The 27,637-nt window shown below is 33.0% G+C and overlaps 1 protein-coding gene across 1 annotated transcript in view; it reads left to right on the forward strand.

Moving 5' to 3' along the window:
* The window catches only part of cnc (cap-n-collar), a 91,205-nt gene extending 64,263 nt beyond the window's left edge, over window positions 1-26,942 (forward strand). Inside the window, exons 7-15 of the mRNA XM_065344908.1 lie at window positions 21,655-21,970; window positions 22,084-22,229; window positions 22,468-22,567; window positions 23,800-23,995; window positions 24,077-24,231; window positions 24,314-24,424; window positions 24,528-24,715; window positions 24,793-24,966; window positions 25,048-26,942. Coding sequence (XP_065200980.1) covers window positions 21,655-21,970; window positions 22,084-22,229; window positions 22,468-22,567; window positions 23,800-23,995; window positions 24,077-24,231; window positions 24,314-24,424; window positions 24,528-24,715; window positions 24,793-24,966; window positions 25,048-25,224 — 1,563 coding nt within the window. The 3' untranslated portion in view covers window positions 25,225-26,942. The remainder of the gene's footprint in view (window positions 1-21,654; window positions 21,971-22,083; window positions 22,230-22,467; window positions 22,568-23,799; window positions 23,996-24,076; window positions 24,232-24,313; window positions 24,425-24,527; window positions 24,716-24,792; window positions 24,967-25,047) is intronic.
* The last annotated feature ends 695 nt before the right edge of the window (window positions 26,943-27,637 follow it).

Here is a 27,637-nt window from a genome sequence, read left to right on the forward strand (position 1 = left end):
CATGTTTGGCGCATGTGCAGAACGTTTCCAGGATTCTGCATCCAAAATGTGGCCGTCATTTCCTGCGATTTGAATTATTCGTCCATTATATACGGTCGACGACCTAGACCTAATACAAGTAGGTACACAAGTGTCAAAGCTGCACAAATACAATTAATGAGTTGAAACTGCGCGGGTGACGCGGGTGTATAGATGTAATAACGTAAATACACCAAGCGTAGGCATAATAATACGTATATAAGGTGTTAAAAAAGGTATCCTTTGTGAATTTACCCATGCACGCGTTTATACCCACAAGCTACCGTTTATGTATCTATCAGAGTCCTGCACGGTATAGTTAAAAGTTATCTGCGTTAGTCGCGTGTCGTGTGCGGTAAGCTACCAAATATAACTCATCCAAAAGCAGTTATATTAGCGTTAGCCTATGCGGATAATTTTGTAGTTAAAATGACTAAACTACCTGCGATTATACCGCGCTCTTATCGGAAATGTAATGTTCGATTCTGTCTTATCTGTTTGATGAGTCACCAAAATGTATTGTTGAGACACCAGAGAACCGAATGCGGTTAACGTATGGTTATTAACCTAACTTACCGCTGGTTGCGCGCGCCGACAAAAGTAACTGCAGTTTGTAACCTGTAGTTAAATTAGCCGATAGCTCCGGCGGTTATCCGGCTATTTTAACTTAACCGTGCAGTACTCTGGTATCTATACTTGTAGCGCAAGTAAGAGTTTATTACACGCAGGAGGGAAGGATAAAAAAATAACGCTGAATGAAGAAAAAAAACACCTCAGCATCTATTCGATGTAAATAGTTATAAATCATTTTAGTACGTTGAAAATGAACAGGGAATTATTGTAAGCGTTCACTTTCGGTTAGAGTATTAGGTAGTCATATAATATTAACGACTAGGGTTGGTCATCTATCGAACATTACACGTTTACTTGAACGGTCTTTTCAAAACGTATAATTTTCATCAAATACTCATTGGCGTTGCATTGACCGATGTAATTACACTCTATTATGGTAACTTATTTTCATGCGCTCACTGAAACAGAATCATTTATTTGAAGCGATCGCCTGCATTGCGCATGTAACACCTAAATACCTATACCTATACCTATACCTACAGGTACTGGGAAGTGGGTAATGGGTAATGGGTATTCATTTTCGAAAAGTTTATCACTAAAAGTAAATAAAACAATTGATTGCGATTACAACATCACATAATCGTGTTCAAATAATGGAGCTGTGGTGAGTTTTCTGTTCAAGTGTGTACTGTGTAGTAGGTCTAGGTATGTATAGTGCTGACTGCTGAATGATGTCTTCGGAATAATTACGAAGTGCGGATCAGTTCGCGGTAGGTGTGTTCTTTTCATCGTAATCGACCAATAAAAAGAATACCGTTTGAGTGTAAATATCATGCCAAAATTATCTTGTGTACGTAGAACGAGAATGGCCGAAATGAAGACTTCAAGCGCAATTTTTGTCTAGAATTTTATCGACGTATTTCTGAGAATTTTTTATGCGTATTTAACTTGGCTGAATAATTCAATTCATAAAATGAACAACAGAGGTAATGTTTTTTTTCTTTCTTGGAAACGAGTATTTAATTGAATCAACTGGGATAACATATGCGTGTGGGACAGTGTTACCAACCCCCACGATTCATCTTCGGATTGCAAGATTTTTCGTTCCTCCTCAAAACTTCCCCAAGATCTCAAGAAATCCCAAGAAAAATCGAAAAATTCAAAAAAAATCCCAAGAATTTTCTAAAATCGATTGAATTTTATGGAAGTTAGTAAGTAGATGATTACCAAAAAATTCCAGAAAAGTTTTCACTTTTGTGAAATTTCCTGTTTTTTTTTTTTGGAGTTATGATCTCAAGAAATGCTAAGAGAAATTAAAAAATTCCGACAACATTCAATTAATCAAAAAAATAAACTCTAAAACGTATCCTCTTTTTTTTTTCAAAAATCTAAAAAATCTTTTTTTGGCATTATACCCTTTTTAGGATCATAGGAAGAGCTTGAAATCCTATTTCCAACGGTATCTATGTTGACCAAAAATACCAAAAATCCCAAGATTTTTCTAGGACGACTTCTTGGATTTTTTGAAGTGGAGGGGGAGGAGGAAGGACAACACTGGTGTGGGGTGAAAATGGGTTAATTCATCTACTTTATATTCGTTTTTACTGGTATTTCAAGTTCCGGGTATGAAATGCATCCTTCTATACTTTTTTTTCGTAAAAATTATCGCATGTTGGATGGCGAATCATAAAGTTAACAAATCTTGTATAAGTAAATCTATTCACTTCAAAGTACATAGGATGATTTTTTTTTTTTGAAAATACTTACTGGGTCAATGTAAAGCAAACGGAACTGTGACCCGAAGAAAGATCTGTTCATCTCATCACCAAGTAGGTATTTTGATTTTTTTTTTTTCAAAATCAGCAGGTCAATATGAAGTAAGAGACAACGGAGAATATGTATTTTTGTTTATTTTTGAGAAAAAAAACGTGGTAATTTTTAATGAATTGGCTGCATTGTTGTTCTGTAATTTAAAAAAAAAGGTCTTTTACCGAATAAGTAAGTATAGGTGAAGTCGGATCCCACTCAGATTCTCTTCCTAATGACCTCAGATGATGTCCCTTGATGACAAAAATATCCTAGATCCTTCTTGTATTTTCGACCGCTTTAGTGCTATTTTAAAAATTTTTCATTTTGGTGAAAATGAAGGAAACGTATAGAAAACCCAGTCAAAGTAAAGAGGTGTCACTTTTAAATTCATCTGAAAATTGTTTTGAATGTGGCATTTCCCCTGCAGATTTGATTTTTTCTGTTTCATTGTCGATATCATACTTCACCTTCGGAGTATTCACTTTTTTGAGATGTAACCTTATTACTCCGAAGATGCTGCATAAACCGAATATAGGAAGATTATGATTTTTCAAAATTTTCGTTTGAAAACTTCAAATGGCGAAAAACTTTGAAACTGTGAACCTAAGCTAAGTGGAGAAAAAAAATCGTAAATAGGTACCCCTCTTATGTGGAGTAACTTTTGTGCCAAAGAACGCAATTTTCTTTCCATTTTTATTAAAATGAAAATTTATCAAAATTATGCAATAAAACGGCCAAAAATACAAGAAGGGTGGAGGTAAGTAGGCGTTGAAAATTTCTGGAGAATTTTCTTTCATCAAAGGACATCGTATGAGGCCATTTGAAAGAAAATCGAAGTGAGGTAAATTTCATCTAACCTATGTACTTTTAATTTTACTCATTTAGCTAGACTCTTTAATCTCGTTGTTGTTGTTTTTGTGGGAGAGCGGGAGGGGGAGAATTGAGTCATAGAAATAGTTTCTACTTATAAATCTTATAAAAAGTAGGCGAAGAAAAATAATAAAAAAGAAGTGATTTTTAGGGAGAAAAGGCAAAAAATCTCCTCGACGAAAGTTGTTAAATTTTTGAATAATTTTTTTCTCCCAAAGTGGGAAACTTGCTTATGAAATTGATTTTTTTTCTTTCGATTTAGGTCTCCCTTTAAATATGGCAGTTTAGCAAAGGAAATTTTTTCGTGACATACTTCTTCAGAATATTCCTTCATCCGAATTTCGTTACTTAATATCGTTTCGTGTGACACCCAATGATTGCGTACTTTTTCACAATTTCTGGGCAATTGGCCTCCATTTTGGTTTCTCTTTACTGTAGTTTTTGAGATTTCCTCAACGATATCAGTATCACACATATCTCATAGCTGAAAATTGTGTTGGTGGAGGAAAGAATGAGCCATGATCTTAGCTCCTGTTTCGATGAGTATAATTGTGCGAAGTTGAAATCTTTAGTTGGCATTTGCATTCGCGCAGACTTCTTGACGAGTACCTATATCTTCTTCACATGGATGAACAGCAGCAACCGGCAGCATTGGTACCTACCTATTTTACATTGGTGCAAATCGACCTCTCGGAGCTGTCTGTCACCGCGGTTTGTTTCATTGTACACGCGTTATAAAAGGCGGTATTAGCCGGCGCATTATTTAATGTACACCTAGGTACCTTACCTACGCATAGAGAACATGGCGACGGCAGTCAGGAACGAACCAGTTTTCCGTTGCTGTTGGCTTGGCGGCGGTTACGTGTATTTTGTTGGTTTCATTGGGAATGAGACAATCCGCGATCGGTGGCCGAGAGACGTTTGAAGAGTGCGGCTGCGGCTCTTCTTTTACGCGTAAAGGGAAACAAGAAAACAAAGACAAGCGTATAGGTAACCATAGGCAGAGGCGCGTTGGCGCGAAAAAGATGAAAATTCAGAAAACAGTGTACAATGTTTTAAATTAAGCGTGACGCGAATCCCGAATCCCATTGGATATGTCCTCGTTTTGACGCGCTTGTCGTCGAATTGGTTGTTCCGTCGTTAATCACGTTTCCGCGCTTCGACTCCGAACCCGAGCTCGATAGTCCCTATAGCTTTCCATATTCTCTCTCTTTTCTCACCCACACACTCCGTATCAACTATGTACCTAAACGTATATATCTAGGTATACGCACCATGCGCAGATTAATAATGGTTTCCTTTCTTGTGTAGTATGTCGAACACTTGTGAACTGGTTGTTTCTCTCTCTTTCTCCTCATATCTCGAATTTTACGTTGAGGTAAATGTAGTTCTCATCCCCCTTCCTCACCCCCGCACACCGATTTGAAAATACGTCGGCTTATGTAGTTTTTTTCGCTTTTTTTGACGCATTCGGCAATTTTGATTAATGATGCAGACCATCGGGAATTAACGGCGTACAGTTGTAATATTAATGTTTACCTTTTGAAATTTCTTCTTCACAATGTACACCGAGGCGTACCTGATCCAAGGCTCGGAATTTTCGTTTGATCCGATTTTTATTGCATGATTGAATGCTTTGGGTAAATTTAGAATGGTGGGTAAAAATATAGAATTTGTCGTGGCGATGCACATGAAGGTGAGAAAGAAGTGGGATAAAAGAATAAGAAGTGCAATTCTCATTTTCAATGAGGTACCTACCTATCGCTACTTTTTTGTTACTGATTTTTGACGTTATTCCAGTTTTGAAAATACTTCCAACTGAGAGGCAGATTTACTGGGGAGGAAGAGGGAATGTAAAAATTGCTAAAGATTCGAAAGATTTGCTGAAATTTGCTGAAATTATCCAGCAAAATTTGTAAGAAATTAATGTATCGAAACTGGTGAGAAAAGACTATGAGTGATGAGATACATCCAAAATTGTATAAAATGTTGAGAAGTAAGATAGCTCAGATTAATACTTAGCTTTTTCAAGATTCACCATGAAAATTAGCGAAAAATGTAGCATTTATGCCCCTTCTCTGATACCATTGAAAATTTCATTTTGAAATGAAAAAAATTGACACAAGATTCGTTCTTAGTCGGTTGAAATACCATGCTAAATACTTTTTTCCAAATCATATTTACAAATTTCAGAATTATCAGTTCATCATTGAACATTCATTTATATTACAATTTTGCCAACTTGACATTCAAAATTGTCAACTTTTGCCATCTTGAAATGCCTGGGGAGGGGAGTAGAACCCTCTGCCTCCTGGTAGATTCACCCTTGATTGATCGAAATGATGGTAAAAAATATGGTAATCAAGGTAGGTATCTATTTCAGTTGATGAGCATGAATTTATCAACATTTTTTCAGTTTTTAATTGTAGAAAAAAACCAGGAGATTGATAAAAAAAATTATTTCGTGATGTATCCCTTACAAAATCCCTCGTATTGAGGACTAAAAAACCACTCACTGTGCGAAAGAGGTTTGGAAACTTGGATCGCATTGGGGGGGGGGAGGAGTTATCATCGAGGTACTGCATAGGTAACGCCGTGTTTTTTTTTTATGAAGATTATCCCAATTTTGAGTACTCAAAATTTTCCTAGATGGTCTCCCTCTCAAAGAAGTCCTACTCACTAATTTTCGTCAAAATCTAGAAATTACTTAACTGTTCTTGTTCGATTCACTATTTTGTGCAAGCATTAGCGTATAGTCGGTATTTTACTAAAAAAGGGACAAGTCAAAAATCAAAAATTTAAGAAAAAAATATTTAACTAGAAAACCACTCGAGGTATTCATCCTCGATTAATTGAAAATTGAATTTTTGCTGAGAGACTTTCAGCTGGCCAATAAATTTTTCAATTTTGAAAGTATTAAAAATCCGTGTTTTTATTTAAAATTGCAAATTTTCAGTGAAAAATGTGTGATTTTTTGAAAGAATTATGTGAGTCAGTCATTTCGAAAACCCCATAAATCACCATTTAAGGGGTTTTTATGTTTTTCACTGATTCTGATGGTGCGTTGCACGCTCTATCTGATGAAGTTGGAAGGTAGCTCAAAAGTGCATATTTCAGCGTTTGTCATTTCGAAAACCCCGTAACTCCTGCAGTTATGGGGTTTTTGAAATCATTTTTTTATAAGACAAACAAAGAACATTAATTTCATAAACGTCAACGCAATTCAATTTTTGAATTTAAAATGGATAAAAGTTTTGTTGCTTCTTTATCACATTAATTTAATTAAATTGTAGATTCCAGGTATAACCTCAATAAATGAATGAAAATCCGTATACAATCATTTTGGGTATTGAAGTTATGTGATTTTGTAGGATTTTGCGTCACTTTACAGAGTTGAAAAAAAAAAGTCATTTCGAAAACCCCATAATTCCACATATTTCACAATGGAATTGCTCGCAGCCTACAAAACTTCAAGTTCTGGTAAAGGTACAGAAATATTTGTAGCCATAAGCCCTATCGATTACTGCACAAGTTTACTGTTATACCATGAAAATAAAGCGCCCAAACAGTTTTTTTCATTTCCTGAAAAATTTTAAAAAGTTCAGAATGGGGTTTTCGAAATGACTCACTCATGTTTTACATATGATTTTTCAAATGATTTATATAGGTAGGTAATGTATAGGATGTACAGAATTGGCTTGAATCAATCTATTTCCATTTTCGAATGCAATTTTCGGGAGGATCTGCCACTAATGTTGAGTGCTTATTTTATTATTATGTCTTCAAATTATCTAATCCGAGGATGGTAATCAATTTATTGTCCACCTAAAACACATTTTCAAAAAAAAATTCTTTTGAGTTGAAAAAAAAAGAGTTTAGTAAATTATCAAGGTCCAGAATGATTAATTTTTCTTCACTGCTGGATTTAATTACCTACATACTCGTATAAGCGCGTCGGAGAGACGAGATTGAAAATGCGCGGCAGATAATTCGGCTCTTTTGTAGAAAAAAATGATAATAAAATGAAAGAGTAAGAGGAGTAGAAAAAAAGAAAAAAAATCAAAACGACGATATAATGATTTAAACGATTCGATATTAACGTTGGGCAATGAAGGAACATTTTACAAATACGCTTTCGGTGTGTAAAGAGAGACTGTAAGTTGTATCTTATGTGTTACCTTAGCCCCGGGTTATTGGAAGAGAAGTTAAGGAAGAGTTAAAGAACACGGACACAAAACGGATCCATGGACATTATCTGTCAGTCGGTAGTCTATCTTCTACTGTGTCTGTGTAAATGCTAGTTCGAGGCTGGCCTTCTATTGCTAATGACTGGAAGGAAGGTTTGACGAAATACATTATCGCGCGGTTAGCGCAGTGTCTGTGTACCTACAATACAATTTCGAATTTAAAACCGCGTGTTGTTTTTTTTGATAAGTACCTACCTCTACATCCACCTGAGATTTCAATGTAGAGATTTTACAAAAAATCAAATTCTTCCAGTTTGGTTTCTGTGTGATGGTGAAGTGAGCCTTTTGTTTTTTTAGTGACCTAAACGCGGGTTATTTTTCCTTTTTTTTTATTTTTTTATTTTTTTATTTTTTTGCGAATTACTCAATTTATTATAAATTATGTGCGTTGATTCATTTGGTGATTGTGTCGGTCTCTTTGCATCTACCTGTATTTGTCCGCAGCGAGCTTCAAATTACGTATTTTATCTATGATTACCTACTTATGATACCGTTCATCAATGATTGAATATTTTGACCTGTCCATTGGGAAAATAAAATGTGATATACGTCGATCGTATTTGTATATATGACTACTAACGTAAAAATCGCTAATTTGCCGCAAACCTCTGTGGAAATTCCGCGCACTGTAACCGCGGCTGAATCATATTGGAAGTTATTACCTGTAGTTCTGGATGAAGGGGCTTTTCTTCAGGTAAAATAACAAAACACTTTTCTTCGTTATCAGTTTTATTATTTAGTTTGTTTCGTGACGAGTACACGGTGTGAATTTTTTGGCCCGTAGTGTGTTGTGATTAAGGTAATAATAATAATGGTTCTTTGAATATTTCATTTTCTTTTTTTTTTTTACACGCAAGTGAAGTATTTTATTGTACTCGGTGATAATGGTATAATTAATTAGATAATATTCCGAGTTGGATTTACTTAGGTATGATCTAAATACGTCAGAAGTAACCGAAACCTATTGATATTACAGCCGCACCTATTCATTGTGTAGTTTTTTTTTATCATATATCAACCCACTCTTTATCTTTTTAATCTCCTTTTTTTTTTGCCCACACCGAATCATCTTTTAATATAGTAATGTGTATTGTGCTCACGATTGGTGAATTATTTAATCTCGAAAAAAATTCAACCTTTATCTAATTTTCACATCTGAATTCACTTCTGGTGGGTCTTTTATAAAATACAAAATGTATTTCAATTGTTTGGTCTTCGAGGTGTTGGCATTTCAGAAATAAGTAGAGATATTTTCGAAATATCGTCATAAATGTATCTACATAATGAGTATCTTATGTGTTATGTTCTGGTCATCTGTTTCACATTTTTCTCTTTTGTTTTGTTTTGAAAAAAATCTCGTATGCGCTTTAAAAACTGGATTGGGTGGGGGAAAATTTTTGGAGTGAACGAGAAGTTGTGACAATCCCAAATTATTGTTATATTCTATTGATAAATACCAGATGTTGGGTCTTGGTATGTATATGTAGATGTACAAGCAATAAGGATAATCGTGTATTGATAAGGATCGTGATTTTGGAGTACATATTAGTTTTTCTTATTCATCTGGACTGGATATACGTATGCTGGTCTATCATTTATGGTCTTTCTTGGCGACAGTCGATGGTCCTCAAATACTGTATGAGCATTAGAAGGTTACCAATTTCTAGAGACATTTTGGCAGGATTCTCATTACCCAGAGAAGATGTATAAAATAAATTACTAAAAATTGTTGTAAACGTGTCCCAGTTTTTATTTATTGTCAAAATTAATGAGTAAGTATTTTATGAATTTCGTTTCGATGATCGTAATAAGTGAAATTAATTTCGACGATAGACATGCAAATGAAATTTAAATGTCTCAAGGAGTTATTGAAAAACTTTGAAATTACATTACGATAAGATCTTGAGTATTTTATGAAGATCTGAAAGTGTGAAGGTGCTTTTAGTAATTTTCAATCAATTTGTGAGTGAATTTAGTACCTATGAGTTCATAAAAAATGATAAAACCCCATGAAAATCATCTCAAAAAAAAATTATTGTAAAAAAATTGAAAGTTTGAGGGGTATACTCGTATTCAAGTGAACTTTCATTATTCTGCAAAATAACGGCGCCCCATTGTCTAAAAAGTTTGAAATTTTTCAATTGCTTGCCATTGTTTTGGAGGCTTGACATTTTAGCTGATATTTGATATTCTATGGTTCAAAACTTTAGGAGGGAGGAGTGAAATGGACTGGCCAAAGGACGTGTTGATATTCTCCTTTCTATTACTCGTGAATAAATGCAAATCTGTTTTTTTTTTTTTTTTAAAAAACAGTTCAAAACGAAAACTTTGAATTTATTTAAAATTTACTTCTTTATTTCTTATTCATTTCATCAATTTTTGAAAATTTGAAAATCAGAAATCTAGTTCATTTTTATCATTAAGTAAACAACAACGAAATTTTCATGACGAATGTCACGAACCGCGAACCGTAATTTTCGGATCACTGCTTGATGTAGGTATGTATTATTTTGTAATGTCTTACAAGGTGGTACATTTAAAAGGACACATTCGTTTAATAAAAATTGGAGGTTTTTAAATTTTTGCTCAAAAAATCTTAAAAACAAAGCCGTAAGTATTGAGAAAAACTGACCACTTTCCAAATTGGGAGAATGCTTTACAATTTTATCTGTAGAATGCGATGCTTGGTTTCTCTCTAAAATCGATTTTTTGGCGAGAAAACATTGAAAAATTTCATCTTCTATACCTATCTCGAACAATCAATAATCTTGCAATTTTAAAAATCCTGAAAAAATCAAGATGAACATTCAAAATTTTACTCAAAGTCAGAATATATCAAAAATGAACCCTTTTATGAAAAAACTAATCACCCTTTGTATGTATGTACTGTAGTTGAGTTTGTTCTGTTTTATTCATTCGTGGAATTTTCGTATAGTTTTAAGTTTTAACGAGAAAATTGTTTTTTTTTATATTGAAAAATATCTCCCAGCATTTTTCCTCATAAAAGCCAATGTTCTGAAAAAATGAAGGACGTTACTATGAAAATGAAGAGGAGAAGAAAGTCAAAGTTGTTGTGCAAGTTTTCTCGCCATTTCATTATGATCCTTGCTAAAATTCAGATCTGTATCCACAAATCTTATTGTATGTACTTCTACATTACCCGTTAGTATTGAAGCAAGATCCGCAGTAATTCGAAAATTATGGTCAAGTTGGCTCTCTGAAATGTTGAGTAGGTATTAGGTAAAGAGTGTCTTGCTAGAGCTATCTACCTACTTTTGCTTGATAAAAAAAGCCAAGTTGCTAAATGCTATTTTTATAATTTTTATTATATAGGCACTTTTTATTGTTAAATAATGAAAAAAGGTCATCAACAATTACCTCTGTCTTACTTTTCATCTTCATAGACTTCAGAATCCACTGGAGGTGTTTTGCATGTAAATCATAAACTCATCAGGTATAGTTAATGACTTAATTTGCTAACCACGCGTCGAGAATACTTACCTTATATCGCCGTAACAATAACTGATTAACACTTGAGGTGGGAGAAAGTTGATAATCTTTCAATAATATGCATTTGCCTCATTGAGAACATCTTTTTCACCACGATGCAAATTTATTCAGTACTGCAATAGGTATGAGTATTCAGAGTCTCTATTTGCATCGACCTTGACGCCATATTTCACAGTGTAATAAATTTTTTAAAAAAGTAAAAGAAAGAAAATGAAACATTTATATGTATTGGGTATGGAATTAATTTTAAACAATTCCGAACCTTGAATATCAAAAGTCTTAACGTCAAGTTGCTCGTAGCATAGTGTATGTACATGTACAATTGTCCGCATCTATTATTCAAATCGTATATTCGTGATTAATTTTGGTAATTAAGAAATACACACAACACACGCACACACAAACGCTTATTAACTAATTTCGAGTTATTAGTCAAATAAATTTGTCATATCCCATAGATGTATTAGAAACGTGATTTATTCGAATGTAATCGACTTCGTTATTCGCTTTTTAAAGGCTCATAGGCCGAATGCGGAAAATTTTCCATTATAAACTTTATAATTGCACGAATGCCCTTCTCATGAGTTCCTTGAATTTTTTCTAATGTGCGATACATCGAGTTGTTGTGTTTATTTCATTCTTGCAAAGAATGTGTTTGGGTAAATTTTTTAATCGGGGTTTTTCAGTCGTCACGTAGGTACATACCTCTACCTACTAAGAGGTCTAAATACGCTAAAAACCTATGGGTCCGAGTGGTCAATGTTCAAGATTTGTCAGGTAGCGAGAAAAGTTTATGTACGAAAGATGACTAATATGAAATTACATAGAATGAATGGGCTTATTTCCTGGTATAATCTACTCATATTTTTATTTATTTATTTTTTTGGATTTGTAACACGCGTTGTATGTATTTTATTGAAAGAACATTGAAATTCTCCGTCAGTTAGCCACTTCTTTTTTTTTTTTTTTAGTATTGTTTTATCCCTTTACTTTTCAAAAAGTGTTTGAGGAATCGAAAGAAAAAATGATGAAGTTTCCGGCTGTGAATTTCATCTTTATCCTCAATAAGTAGATATGTACATAATTTCCCTCCTGTGGCATATTTTTTATTCGTTGGCCTTTTTAGAGTTTGTTCACATTTTAAGAAATTGAACCGATTTCATTTTTAATAAAACTACCTAGTATACTCTACTTTAGAAATTATAGAAAAGATCGCGAAAAATGCATATTAGATGTAATCAAAAATCGAAATTAATTTGGAATACCTACTTTAGAAATAAATAAAAACATGGCCAAATATTTTTGCCGAATGTACAATGAAATACGGAAAGTGATGAACAAAAAATCGAAATAGAAAAATAAAACGATGATAATTTAATAATGTGACAATGTTTATCTGAAATTCTGTGCTATTAATGTTTTCGTAATAAAATTATTGCAAAAACTGTCTTGGAATCGGCGAATAGCTGATGGTTTGTTTGATGAAGATTTCATTTATTAGTTCATTACTCACAATTTTTTGATTTCAGTATAGGTATAGCTTTTTTGTTACCCTTTTACCTGATTAATTGATAAATTTTGTTGCCCGAATCGTTTTTCTTCGTCAAAAATGGTGCCAGTACCTCTACCTATCTACCTAAATATTGAAAATTCTTCAAAAAACAGAGGAGTGCTGGAAAAAAATCTTCGAAACAAATTAGGTACATCGAAAATATTCGAGTTGATAAATCAAAAAAGAGGTGTAACTCATGTAGCATGCTGTACACCTACCTTTAAAAAGCATAAAGGGAGGTACCTAAACGTAAGTAGTAATTATTGGAATAAATTTACGTAATCGTCGTTGATCGAGGATTGGCTGGCTACTTAATCCAGAGTATATAATGATTGAAATCCACGGTCAACTAATTGGATAAACGTACGAAGCAACGATATATATCCTACACCAGATAATTACGATACCCAATCGTAACGCAGTCTGAGCAATTTAAATGGTAATTTTAACGATAGTATTGTGACGTAGGCGAATAAATTTTTTAGGGGCAGTACCTACCTAGCTTCTTATTCTTGGTTTCTATTAAAATCTTGTTTTTAAAAAAATTTTCTTCATCATGTTTGCCAATGTAAAATATACGAGTAGGTACATATGATACGCTTTTGTTATTGCGTTTGTTGTAAGTATAGGTAATGAATGCGATCGGTAGTGGAAAAGGATGAGAGAAGTGATCGGTGAAGTGATCAAGGATTAATTATAATGCAAGTTTATCAGCGATGAGGGAAGAAGGTAAACAGTGCCAAGATTTGATTGGGAAAAACTTTTTATTGAACTTATAACTTTGAAACAGTAAAAAATATGACAAATTGTTGAAACAAAATGTCACCAATTCCTTTTTTAAAGTACGTCTACGTAATAAAATGCTCTCACAATTGAAAGTACATTCGAAATTTTTTCATTTCTATTTTCCACTTTATTGTCATGCAAAGTTTTTTCAAAGTAGATTTTTTTGAGTGGAGTGCATTTTTTAGTTTCTAGAAAAAATTGCTGAGAAGGGTTTGCTCCGATTTTCGAAATCACTTTCACTAATAGTCAAATTTTAACCCCCTCGTTCTACCTCGTATGTATAACAATCTATGATTTTAAATTTTTCGTTTAAACTCTTTTGGAAATTGAAAACTTATTTCAAAAAACTTTTTAATTTCCAAAATGAAATTGTCTTTACTTTTCTGAGATTTTTGAAAATTTATTCGTCGGATTACTTTGAAAGGTCGTATCAAAGGAGTAATTTCCCTTTTTCATTCTACCAATAATTTATAAACCCTCATCTCGCTTCCTTCACACAACCCTTTCATCCTATTTTAATTATTGAGCCAGCAAAAATCTTTCATCTTTTTCATATCTTTAAAAGTTTTTAAAATTACGCAAGTGATGAATTTTCGTCGAGATTTCAATTTTCTCCTGCGGTATAATCCTATAGGTATCGAAAATGTGCTAATGGATATGAGGAGCTGAACATTGAATATCTGCCTTCGTTTGAGGTTTTAGTCTAAAAATCTAGCAAATTAATTTATTAAGCGTAAAATTTAGATGAATTTGGAATTTTGAAAAGTTTGATTTTGTTGTCATTTTTTTCATGCAGTAAGAGTATATTGACTCGCTAAACTCGAATTGTACTACATATATTTTAAAAGAGGCTACGGAATCCATTCATTTTCTGCGTTCATTTTTGGATTAGGTCCTTTAAAAGTATACCTAGTTGGAATTGGAAACCACGTTTTTAGCAGCCCATAATCAATTTTGAAAATTGAAATCTCTTGAGAGAGGCTTCAGATGGACTGGAAGTAATAAAATTTGGGTTTAGAATGTCGGTATCAGGTAAGGAAATGAATGCTTAGGTATCAATTTTATTGAAAATGTACTCCATTTCAAAAATATCGTGGTATACAGAAACGAGAAGAAGAAACATTTTACGATTCATTTCCCTAAAGTTGTAGTTTGATTATATTCCAGCCAAAAATTATCTACGCCAACGCCCGTTAACATCACGTTCTCGAGTTTTTTTTTCATTTTTCATTTTTTTTTTTTTTTGCCTCATCATAAGTACATACGATTGAGATTGACCCTTCGAATAGAAACATCTCGGGCCAAATATGTACTCGTACATACGAGTGTTAGGTATGTACCTGTTGAAGAAGCTATACCTCGTTGACGTAGTGATTGCTCGAATGTTGATCGACGGTAGCCACTTATGATTTTCTAGCTACTAGTATTCATCGTTGAGAGAGAGAGTAAGGTTCTGGGTAAACACTTGGACTGGTGACAAAGTATTTGGCATAGGTTGATTTGACTGCTTTGAAAAAAATCACTCGACTGCAAGGTTGGTTGATCTATCGGTATGAAATTTTTAAACTATGCTATACAAAGAATTAATACATTATCAATAACAATACGTGTTCGAAGAGGTGAAAAAAAGGTTCAGGTCGAAGGAAGATTTTCGTAAAGTGGATGTGGAGATTTTTAATAATTCTGAAGCAGAAGCTGAAGCTGCGGAAAAGAAGAGAAGAGAAGAGGTTCGCTTTAATTCCCTCTTGGCCGATGGATAAATATTTATTTTAGTGAAGTGTTAAAAGTGACTGACTGACGCCTTCTACCCCGCTTCATTGTATCGCCTACCTGTGTTACTTCTTCTTTCTGATGATGTTCTCGTCGTCGCGTCGTCCTGTTTCATTTGCATTCTAACTCTTCAAGCTTCTTTTATTCGTCATCTGTCATCTTGATATATAAACTTGACTTCTGCATATTTCGTTCTTTTTTCACTCATAAAACGAAAAACTAAAACGTGGGTTAGTCCGTTTTCAAAACTATTGTTGAGGTTTGTTGGCCCTATTCAAGGAAATTTGTCCGCGTTTTTCTCATCTTTTTCTGTCTCACTTTTACGGGGAAGGGCGGAGGTGGTATTTTAGTCATGAATAATTCGTCGTCCACCTTCGGTTTGTTTTTATCTTCACGCTTTTGTTAATTTATTAAAATACTTGTAGGGCGGTTGTAAGTACATATGATCATATGTATATGTTTGCAGATGAACTCTATGAGTCATTTTATTGAAGTTTAACTTTAACTCTTTGAAAATATTTTGCATGCGTAGGTTGTGACAATTTTTTTAGTGTTTGCTTAAAAGTATTGTTATTTCCTTAAAACCGTGTTCGTATAATGAAGACGATTTCTGTGAATTGCCTCTATACTAATAATAAATAAAAAAAATAATGCAAAAGAAAACATAATTCTTGTCCATGAATTTTTATAAATATTCCATCATTTTGTGCTTCATAAAATTATTTTCAATTTGAAAATCAACTAATGTGTATTTTATTTGATTTACAAAAAATTTCATTTAAAAAAAAGTAAAAATTGGACAGTTTTGATCTCCATTTTTTTAAAATCAAACTTTCTGAACGAAATTTGTCTTCTGAATCATTTTGGTTTCATGGAGTTTTTTTTTCAACTTTTGCTTCGGTTTCAGTTTTATATTTTTCTGTGATACAAATTCATATCTAGTTTTTTACCTCACAAAAATAAATGTTTGGTTCTTTGTCAATTTGTCTCCAGTGATAATCAAAATTTATTAAAAATTTTATTTTTATAAAGCTCGCAATTTTTCTTACGAAATATTTTCATCAATTTCGATTCGAAATCAAATGTACGTTTACAATGGTAAATCCTAAACATAATTGATGTGGAAGGCCACACAACCCGACCCAAAACAGACTCTACAGGGTGCCCGATTAGTGGACGTCCAGCAACGAAGTTTGCGTATAACTGGGTATCATTAAGAAAAATACATGATGAACGTGTTGCCTGTCTGTGAAATTGAAGGCATAAATGACGGATGAAAAAAAAATTTATAAGTTGGAAGTGTGACTTCGCCCTTTCTTTAATCTACAAATAAGGTGTATTATGATCTTACTGAACTTTACAAGTCCTGACTTTTATTGCTTCGAAATACCAACAGGACCAACACACTATAAAATCTTGCGTTCAACTTTGAACTTCTTTTTCAGATTTGAAACTATATCCATTTATGAATCTTTTAAAAAATTTTCAAAATACTTTGAGAATTGTTGTTTCTGGAAAGTTCGATTTTATTGAGCCAAAAATGTTGCGTTATTGTGCGTTTGACTGTAATTTTCGAAAATTTGATCTCCGCTTCGCTGGGACTCGTATCGTTGAATTCCTTGGTTTATAGAATTACACTCTACCTTCATCACTCGTTTCTTTGTTTTGTTCTTGGTTTTTTCATTTTTCGGTGAATATACCTAAGCTTGAAAGAAAATGAAATGTAGCAAAAGTTCACCAACCTTGGAATAAATATTAGGATGATTACTAACTTACCTTTTTTTAAATAAATCAGGCTGTTTGTTGAATTGTTTTTATTCTAGTTTTTGTACTCTTCTTTTGCATTTTCTGAAAATTATAAAAAAAAAATACTCGTACCACACATCACGCTTTATTACTTAGTAGGTACTGATTTCATTACTGTGTTGCGAAGTGCAGTTTTTTTTTTGGTAGAGGAAGGGTGTACATTTCACATACATACCTACTTCAAACTTTGCTGGAATGGAAAGCTGAAAGAGGCTTTTTAAAGTCGTAGGTACTGCTTTCTAAAAGCTAGCTGTAAGCTTTTAAAAATCTTTGAATTTTTGGATTTTTTTTAGCTTTTCAATATTTTTTTTCAAATGAGTAAAATATGAAGAACCTACTCGTACATTTTAATTTGCAAGGTGTATCAAAATCTCACAATTTTTGTGCAAACCGAAAAAAGAAAAATCTTAAAAGTAAATTGAAAAATACTGAAACTGAAACCAAAGTTTACTTCAGCTTTTCAATCATACAGCTGAACTACTTTTGGCTTTCAGAAATCCCTATATGAATCGTCGGCTTTCGGTCAGCTTTTTATCTCTGAAACTTTGAAGAAGTCCTATACTTACCTATACGAAAGTTCTGCTTTTTGATTTTTGAATTTTTAGACATCCCATTGACAGACACGAAACGTCACCATCTTTGAATTTTTTTTACTGGAATTTCATGAAGACTTACTTTCAAATTTGTTCCTCTTGATCGAATGCAAAATTTTGACCATCGCATATTTCTTTTTATGTGGCTATTGGTACTTTCAGCTTATTTTTATGTCATTGGTATCAAATTGAGTGTAAGAAATTTAATATAATAATTATTACCTGCATGAGTTTAGTAGAATCCTATCTCTTTTGGAAAACCTTACTTTTGTAAGAAAAAAAACACCCCCTTCCCCTATAGCAATTACATGAAATTTACTATACTTATGTGAGATGAGCTGATATTTTTCGTATCGAGTACCGAAGGCTTAATGATGTTTTTGTTATGTCTAAATTTGGCGATTCGACGTTCATTTACTACCTGAAATTTTAATCTGAAACTTTCGGGAAATTTTCGTTTTTGTTTATGAGAAGCTGGACCATTTCAGTTTTTTTCCAACATGAAATGAAAAGAAAAACAAGCACGACGCGGCCAACGTTAATGAAACATGAAAAATGGAAAAAAATTCTTTAATTACAATATGCAATACGCAGTATACGCGCACTTGAAAAGTACACAAAATATAAACAACCTCCCCTCCTGGGAGGAAGCATGACCAAGGCGACGGGGAAGAGTGTGTAATTTATTACAGGTGGACCAAGGTTAAAACAATCAATCAAACTCACACTGCTTAATGACAAGATCCGGGTGCGCTTCGAAGAAGAGAAAGGGAAGAGATGAAGAAGACGAATTTAATCGCAATGTACATCGTCTGTACTCGGTACAGTGTACATAGACATAGGTGTAAACGTGCCAATGAAAATAGGCCTATTCGCAGCGGCTTTTCTGCAGCCTAAAAACCTCGGCACCGCGGGCGTAAAAATCAGTCTCGCCTCAGGGATGTCGCTTTATATAGAAAAATTGTTTTCTACGAATTGATCAGACGTCTAAAGTCTAAACGGTGTTTGAACGTCAATGGTGATGGTACACGAATCCGCATGGCGTAATGTTGATCTCATCTTCTATGTTGGTAGACAAAATTTTCCGTCAAATTTTTCCAATCGATGACCCTGAATTTATCCTTGAGAATGGCATATAGTAGGTACCTATAAACGCATCATTTTGCTGTGTGTTATAGAAAAGTATCACGTCAAAAAACACTCGTTCGAAAGTTTTGATGGATTAATTCTTTGCGTCGTCGGAAGAATTTTCCAGTGTCTTGATGGACAACTATCTTAATGTATTTATTAACGTTGAGTATTCCGGATACTTACTTAGGTACTTATTAATTTCATGAAGAATGAATCGTTGTTGAATTGAATATGATGAAAATACTCGTAGGCGTACTTTTTCTGCGAGTTGATGTATTTTTAAATAAAATCCTCTAACGAAGTGTGACGATGAACGAACAATCCTCCATTTTCATTCGGCGATTATTCGCAAAATGGTTCCCTTTTTCGGAGGGGTAAAAAACTGCACATGTGGTGTTCGTTAAATAATGGTTAGCCTCGTGTGCCTAATTTTAAATACAATGTGAAATCTCGACATCATTATTTCGATAGCTTTTACATTAATAATTCGAATAGATATAGTTATTCCTCTCTGCGCTCTCACCCTAATAATAACTCTTCAATCGGTGTCTGAATTACTTACATATATGTGTATTTTTTTTTTTTTTTACTTGATCTATGCCATGTAAAAATACCTACCCAAGTACATGTAACCTTATTCATCAAGAATATAGTGGTGCATTTTAGTAGAGTATGTACTCGTAGGTACATCTACATATCATAGCTTATTTTAGTTCTTCTCAAGAGAAAAAGCAAAACGATAATTTAAACTTTTTGTGATGTGTATGTGTTTTGTGAATGATGAATATATGTATAATAAAATAGTTGTATGGGTAAACAGGTTTCTTCAGAAATTTAAATGAAGTTGTGAGTAAAACTTCATTTACAAAGTGAGATATAGCTTCGTTTCTTGCTTTAAAGTTATAATGACTACTCATTTATAATCTTCAAAGCAATCTGTCTTTTTTTCTCTTTTGGTTGGCAAAGCGGCGCGCATATGTTATTACTTGGTTAGTTATGGTATCTTTGTAAGGAAAAAAATCTCGCGATAATTGATATTACGACTTTGAAGTGTGAAAACTTCTGGTTTTAGCGGCTCGCGTTTAAAGATCGTTTTGATTTTTTTTTTCTTTTGAAATATGTAATTGCGTCGAGGTAATTTTATAGATATTGGAATAGATTTTTTTGTACGGGAATGAGGTAAAATGGCATACTTTTGAGAAAAAAAGGTCACAAAATTATGAAAACTGAATGTTTATTTAATATTTACTTATATATTGTATAGTAGAATGTCCAGTCTCTGGAAACTCTGAAAAACCAAGGAAACCGAGAAAAAGAATTTCACCTTTATGGGAAAGTCAGGAAAATGTTGAGAAATTTCTCAGTTTTTATTTCAAAATTTGGGAATTTCGGTAATAAAATAACTAAATAATTGACACGTAATTCTGTACCAATACAAACATAATATTCTACTGTTTTTTTGTGTGGAAAATTTGATCTTTTTAATGAAAAAGATACTTATTACTTTCTCATTTTATGATCTCCCACCGGTCATAGTAGCGTTGGTTTTGTTTGTGTTGACAAAATTCGCGAATTTTGATTTTTGCTGCAAATATGTATTCGCAAACATTTGCGAACATTGATGAAAGTTTTCAAATTCGAGATAAATGTAGTTTATTTCCAACTTTTCAACGCACATATGTTTAATTTATTAAGGAAACGTCATTTCAAAAGTCCAAATTTATACATTATTTTGCAAAATGTTTTGGAATTTTCGCAACAGTTCTTTTGAGAAATGGAAGAGCCAGCAAAATATTTTATTGAAAATTAATGAAGTATGTAGGTATCTTACCTATCTACTGATTTTCAAAATTTTGAGAGTATCGCAAATGTTCCTATTATTTCCAAATTTCCCATTTCTTTTATATGGACAAATAAATTGTCAAATTAGGCGAATTTTCGCAGTTTTTAAAAATTTTGATTTTCATAAATTGCCTTAATTGGGCCCCGTGAAGTGAAAATTACTCTCTGAAGTTAGCTTTTTATGCATTTTTTGATTTTTGGGTCGAAGAAGTTGAAGATTACTGAAGTACAAATTTTCAATATTTCCTGCGATATTCACCCTTTCTCCCCTCTCTTCCTCACAGTTCGTCTCAAGATCCTGGGACCCCGAGTTTCGAATTTTTAAAACAAGAGCCATCCTAACCCAGTAACTCTTCTTTCCTGACAATTTTACCTGTTCATTGCAATTATTTTTAGAATCCTTGATTTTTTTTTTTTTGAGAAAACGATTGTGAATTTTAAATTATTTTCCGCCAAAAATTGATTTTTAGGGAAAACTAAGAAAACAAATTTGTAGAGCATTTCAATTTTCCATCTGTGGTTAGATTTTCTGTGCACAGTTTTGTTTTGCGAGATATTTTCAGTGAAAATTAAATTTTAAGTTTTAATAGATAAATTACAATGATTCAAAAATGTTTATCAATTTGAATTTTTTAAATTTTTAGTTGTTTAAATTTGATCTTACGTGCTCCTATAAAGTAGAAGTTTCCAACCACATATGCCTGTGTAAGGACTAGACAATTTTCGCGTTTGGATTTTCCTTTTGGAATATAATCTATTGACCTAAAAGTATGCAATTTTTCGCAGCCATCCCTATTAAGCATTCATGGGTTGAAAGTGTTAATAGGTATTCAATTAATTTGTTTTTTTTTTTTTTAAATTTGAAGCGTCATAAGTCCTTCTAATCAAGTAATCCTTCCCTCATTTTGGCGAGGCTTTAATTTACAAATTAAAAATATGATTGTGGCTTTGAGTTTCATATGTGCGTAGTATGCAAGCATCTCTTATTGATTCATGTACCTACCCTATCCCTCCTCGTCAATATTGAGTAAAGATGATGCCCAGATCTATAACCTAATATGTACCTATAGATAGAGTAGTACGTAGATATTAAATGAATCCAATCTCAACCATACTAATCGTGGCTTTTAATTTTATTTCCGTGCAGAGTCGAGTAATCTCACCGTACGTGCGAACCATGGGTATGGATCACAGATGGCAAGATTTCGCCAGCATGATGAATTTCCCCGATTCAAACCACGCGTCCGCATATCACCATCATCACCATCACTACCATCATCATCATCCGTCCGCTACGACGAATTATTCATCGGTCGGATCATCGTATCCGTCTCATCATTTGCAACTTACGTCACCGACCGAAAGTAATTCGAGAAATGCCCTTTTACATAGTAATTCTACATTGTCTACTTCGTTGACCGATCTGAACAGCACCAGCGCCACCGCATCGTATTCTGCTCTGAGTAAGTACAAGCACCTAACTAGCTAATAGCTACTACCTATGCACGCTCACGTGTATCTCGCTGGGGTTAATGAAGGAGTAAATAATTCGGCGTATTATTATTACTTTCACCAGATAATAGTTGCAGTATAGGCACGACTGTGGCAAATTCGATGAATTTAACCAATAACACGGTAACGGAAACCGTTATCACTACGGACAACACGGGCCCGGCATTTAAAGCAGAACCCAATCACCAAGAGTCTATTTATCCTTACCAAGTACGTTATTATTACCTATACCTATTACCTACTAGTAGAATGAAACCTCGGAAATGGCGCCGCCGCCGCCGCCGATAAAAGAAAGATTCGCAACTACCGCGAAGAGCTGGCGATGGCGATGGCAATGCCGACACCGACGTCTTCTTACTTGCTACCTAGCTCTTATTTGTTTATCGTGAATTGTTGTTAATTTTATTGATGTTTTAATTTTACGATTTCAATTGCGCTTACGTTACAGAATAGCTGTGCAGCTGAAATGAATCACTCTACAGAAGGTTTTCTATCTTCGATTTTAAATGACGAAGATCTACAGTTGATGGATATGGCCGTGAATGAAGGTTAGAGATTAAATTAACCGCAATTTATAGTTTCTTGTTGGCTTTGCGTAGATATCAGCGCACGAAGCGAGCCCATATTCGAGTAGAAATTCGTGCTCGTCGAGTTGTACACAGGTGCTTGTAAATGTGTAAAAAAAAAAATGTATACAAGCGTAATTGGTCAGACTTACGCTACGCGGTGTACTTACTATATTTCTGTAATCGTAAAATGAAGAAAAATACTTACTTCTCGCAGAGGTTTTAATTCAATTCTTTATAGTCTCCAAATGTCCAATTCCAGATTTTTTTGGGAATTGGGACTAGTGAATTTACCGTTTGGCATAACACGCCTTTTTGAGGTCTCTGTCAAGCTCCACAATTCATTCTTTACAATTTTGAAAATTCTTTTCATGTTTTCAAATGATCAATTTTTTGATATCTGTACATACATTGGGTTGGATTTAAATAATCATGTATTGTACTGGTAAATTCATTGAAGAATGGGTTCCTCAAAAACCGGTAGAGAGCGAAGGTTTAATTCTTTTTCCGAGAATTTTTTGACGGTTGCCTGTTTTACGAGCGTAAGGGGCAAAAGCTATTGAAAGAAAGGTTCAAGTTATTTTTTGATCTTGGGGGATGGATTGATAATGCAACAAAAATGAACAAAAATCGGTTGGGAAAATTTTTGTCTATGTTTATTAAAAAATAATACCTAGCGAAATCTGAACAGTTTTTTTAAAAAAATGTATCGTGATTTAAAAAAATAACCAGAAAAATAGTTGATTTGTTGAAAAACTAACAACTTTACCTAATCTCAGTGAATTGAATATCTTTCTCTTCAGAGCTGAAATTTTTGATTTCGATTACGTTTGAAATTATATTAGGTACCTACTTTCCTGTATGGCCAAAATTCATTTCAAAATTTGTTTTAAACGATATTCGCACCTTCGATTTTTATGGTAGACAACGATTTTGTCTGAAGCTTTTTTTCTTAGCGGGCTAGTGAAACCTGCATTGCATGCAGTTTGGTCATTATTTTTTTGGACATCCTGTCTATATTCTCTTACTCGGACCTTCAGACGGATGATGGACCATTTAAGGGCTATGTTAGGTTAGGTGGCTGGTTTAGTTATTAGTTATCTAGGTATAATATTTTGAACGAGACTTCGAATGTACAAAAAAATTTCTAGGAAAATAAAAAACATATGAAAATAACAAATAGGTTATCTAACATCATCAATATGATTTTTCAGGCATGTACACGATGCGAATGCTGGACAACGGATGCAGCACAGTTCAAAATTGCATGGAACGCGGTACCGATTCTGATAGTGCTGTGAGTTCAATGGGTTCAGAAAGAGTTCCATCGTTATCATCGGATACAGAATGGATGGAAACTAATTCGGATTCCGGGCATACGCCAGCTGATCACTACTCTTCCGATTACTGGTACATACCTATTTATTTATTTGCATAATTTATCGTCTTTCCACATAAATATACCTACTTGAATTTCAATATTTTTTCTAGTAACAAGTACAGATGGTATGATAGCTATATGTATGCTGCACGAGGGCACTCAGCTGGTGAAAATTCGCCGAACAGCACTTCTTCGAGATTATCTCAGATACCGCAGAAGAAATACCAACTTTACGGTAGAAGATGTTTCCAAGATCAAAATACGAGTAATTAAGATCGTCTTATTAGGATGATAATTTTTTTTTTTTTTTGATGCAAATTTACTGACGTAATGTTTGCGTGTTTCAGATAATCATATTATGCATAATCATACGTACCATTTGCCGCCCGAGTCAATAAACGGTGCTAGTGGAACTGTACAAAAATCTATTTATAAGGATAAATTGAAATCTAAGTCAAGTAAGAATCGCTATCGTTATTTCGATTTTGGAAATCTATTGAAAAATTATTAAGCATATTATGCGTTTTTATTTATATTTTGTGTATTTTTCTCATATTATAGGTCGTAGAAGCGAAGATGAACAATTAACCAGAGACGAGAAGAAAGCTCGTAATCTTGGTATTCCTATTCCCGTATATGACATTATTAATTTACCAATGGATGAATTTAACGAAAGATTATCCAAATATGATCTCTCTGAAACTCAATTATCGTTAATTAGAGATATTCGAAGAAGAGGGAAAAATAAAGTGAGTTCATATAATTCAAATTATGTTGCCAGAGTATTTCCGCGAACATTTTTTTTTAAATTTCATCATTTTTACAGGTGGCAGCTCAAAATTGTCGAAAACGAAAATTAGATCAAATTATGAGTTTAGCAGACGAAGTCAAACAAATGAAAGACAGAAAAACAAAATTACATTCTGAAAGAGATTTCTTGATTTCCGAGAAACAAAGGGTTCAAAGTAGATACTCACAGCTTTATAGGCATATATTTCAGGTACCTAAACGAAGGGATGATTTTATCATTGTAACAATTTTTTAAAATTTCAAGCTAAAATTGTTTATATTGGCGTTTCAGTCTTTAAGAGATCCAGATGGCAATCCTTTTTCTCATGGTCACTTCAGTCTGCAACAGGCAGCCGACGGCTCTGTTATTCTAGTTCCGAAAAATAACTCATCTGATTTTCCCTTAGAACACGATATATCTTCTGCTCATCATTCAAGATCGAGAAGTAAAGATCAACGTAAACCGTGATTATTACAGTGAGTTGTAAAATGTTATTCTAAGGTTTGCACAAGTTAAATTATTCGTGTTTTTTTTTTTTTTTTACTTAATCGCTTTTGTTACTATTTTGTTTTCTTTTGTGTTGTTATTCGTTAAATTGGAAAGGATTTGCGTGTAAAATGTAAAGTATAAGCTTTATATTTATTATTATTTTTGTTTTCGAGCCAAAAGGTAAAAATGATTAAAATATGATGAGGGTTCAAGGGATGATATTTTCTCAATTAGGATTAAATTTCCTAATTAATTAATCGAGTCTTATAAATGTACTTTATATGACTTGTTTTACGATTATTTTAATATTTTAATCGTATCTGTGTGCGTTCAAAACTTGAAAATTGTGTTTTTTTTAATCCAGTGTTGAAATACATACGTCGATCTAGCCGAATTTTGTGAGTCGGAATAAGTATGCCAATATTCTATCTTTTGGTGGGAATATTGACTCAACATTAATCGAAAAGTCTCGATTAGAAAAAAAAAAATTATTTGCCGGGAATTAAACACTGGATGGGAGTATTTCATGTTCAAGTTGAAAAATGTATTATAGCTGTAAGCTGTCGTGCTCATTCGATGATCTCTTATTTTTTATTTTTCTCCTTGTGTGTATGGTTTTCAAATTACACTAAAGAGGACAATATGCAGTTTTTTTTTCATTCGCGTTTGAATACATTTTGTACGAAATTTTCCTACAGTTTTTTCTATTCTGATATTAATTTTTTTCTCATAAAAAGAATGATATTTTCCTCATATTTTTGAAATTCAACCGAGTGTATTGAAGCTGTATTATTATTTTGAAAAAGAGAAATTGGTGGTAGTTTTTTTTTTGTTTACAAATTAGAAGACCTTTTTTTTTTTCATTTTTTTTATTTTTAAACATGACAAATAACGTGAAGGAAGTAACTTATTCAAATAATTGCGACGGATATCGTTACTTTCATGTTATTGTTATGATTGGTACCTGTATCGAATGAAGTATTGAAGTTTTTCTAATGACTCAAAATCTCAAATACAAAGAATTGATTAAAATTATTTTTCCACTTTTTTTTTGTAAAAATCCATCTTTGTAATTGAGTAGTTCCTTTTTTGTGTAATTTTTGTATATAATAATTATTTAGTTCCTAAACACAATTTTACAACAAAAAAAAAGTTCGAATTAAGTATGTGGGATTAATTCATGTAAATGAATATGATTGGATTTGTGTGAAGGTAAATGAATTTACCTCTCTAAGTTACAGATTTTTTCGTTTTTCTTTATGTAAATTTTTTTGATGCGTAAATTAAGTGATCTTATTATGTTTGCTATTTTGAAATATAGAGTTACACGAACTATATGTTTATTTTTGCGGCTAATGGTTTTGAGAAAATATGAATAATTTATTTTTAATAACAACATTGTTTTATTTGATTTAATTATATGACCAGGTGACTTTTCCATAACGATTGCGCTGAATAATTATATTCTTATTTATTCGTTTTTTCTATATCTTTTTCTCTTTCTGTCTTTTTTTATCCATTTTTCTCTAATAAATTTTTGCAGTAAGTACTGGGAAAACAGTATTTTTCGTACCATGTTTATTATTAACGGTTGATATGTTTTTCTTCTAACCTGATGTAATTTATACTTTCTTTTATTGTACATTGTTTAACATGAATTGTCAATATTGTAAATAAAATAAGTTTTTTCGCATAAATCTTTGTTTGTTTGATTCAAAAATGCTACCTACTTGAAAGGGATTCGCTCGCACCTCCCTCCCTCTTCGAGAAATGGAGGCATTTTTTTGTCAGGAAATTGTATGGTTGGTACCATATGCAATGAATAGAAACCTCAGATTTGAGAGTAGTTGAGATAATCAAGTATTTTTCAAAACATCAGTGACAATGGGCCCTGTCTATAGACGTGGGTTATCGGGAATTGACAATTACAATCTAACATTCAAAAAAACAAATCCTGCATTATAATATACATAGGTGAAGGGAAAGAAGAACAAACACGCCCATTTTTTCTTGTTAGTTCTAAAACGACCACTGATCAAAATTTTTCATTCCTGGCGCACAACCCGCTTAAGTACTGTATGGTACATCTAGAATCAAAATTTCTTACTACAACTCTTCAGACACCCACAAAATGGAATGAAATTTCACGAGAAATCAAAAAATAAAAATTCAAAATATAAACACGTTCAACGGCGAATTATAGATTTTTTAATTGTTTTTATTTCGGTATTCTTATCTCAGTCGTTTGAAGAAAACGCACCAAGCACCAACCTCAAAAATTTGAAACGATAAAATGGAAATGGTAATTTTTTTGATAATTTGTTTACACTGCTACCAAAATATTAGCGGCTCCATCTATTCAGTTCTTCGATTATTATTCGGTAGATTTTTT

Source organism: Planococcus citri, chromosome 1 (genome assembly GCF_950023065.1).
Source record: "Planococcus citri chromosome 1, ihPlaCitr1.1, whole genome shotgun sequence".
Classification (NCBI taxonomy): domain Eukaryota; kingdom Metazoa; phylum Arthropoda; class Insecta; order Hemiptera; family Pseudococcidae; genus Planococcus; species Planococcus citri.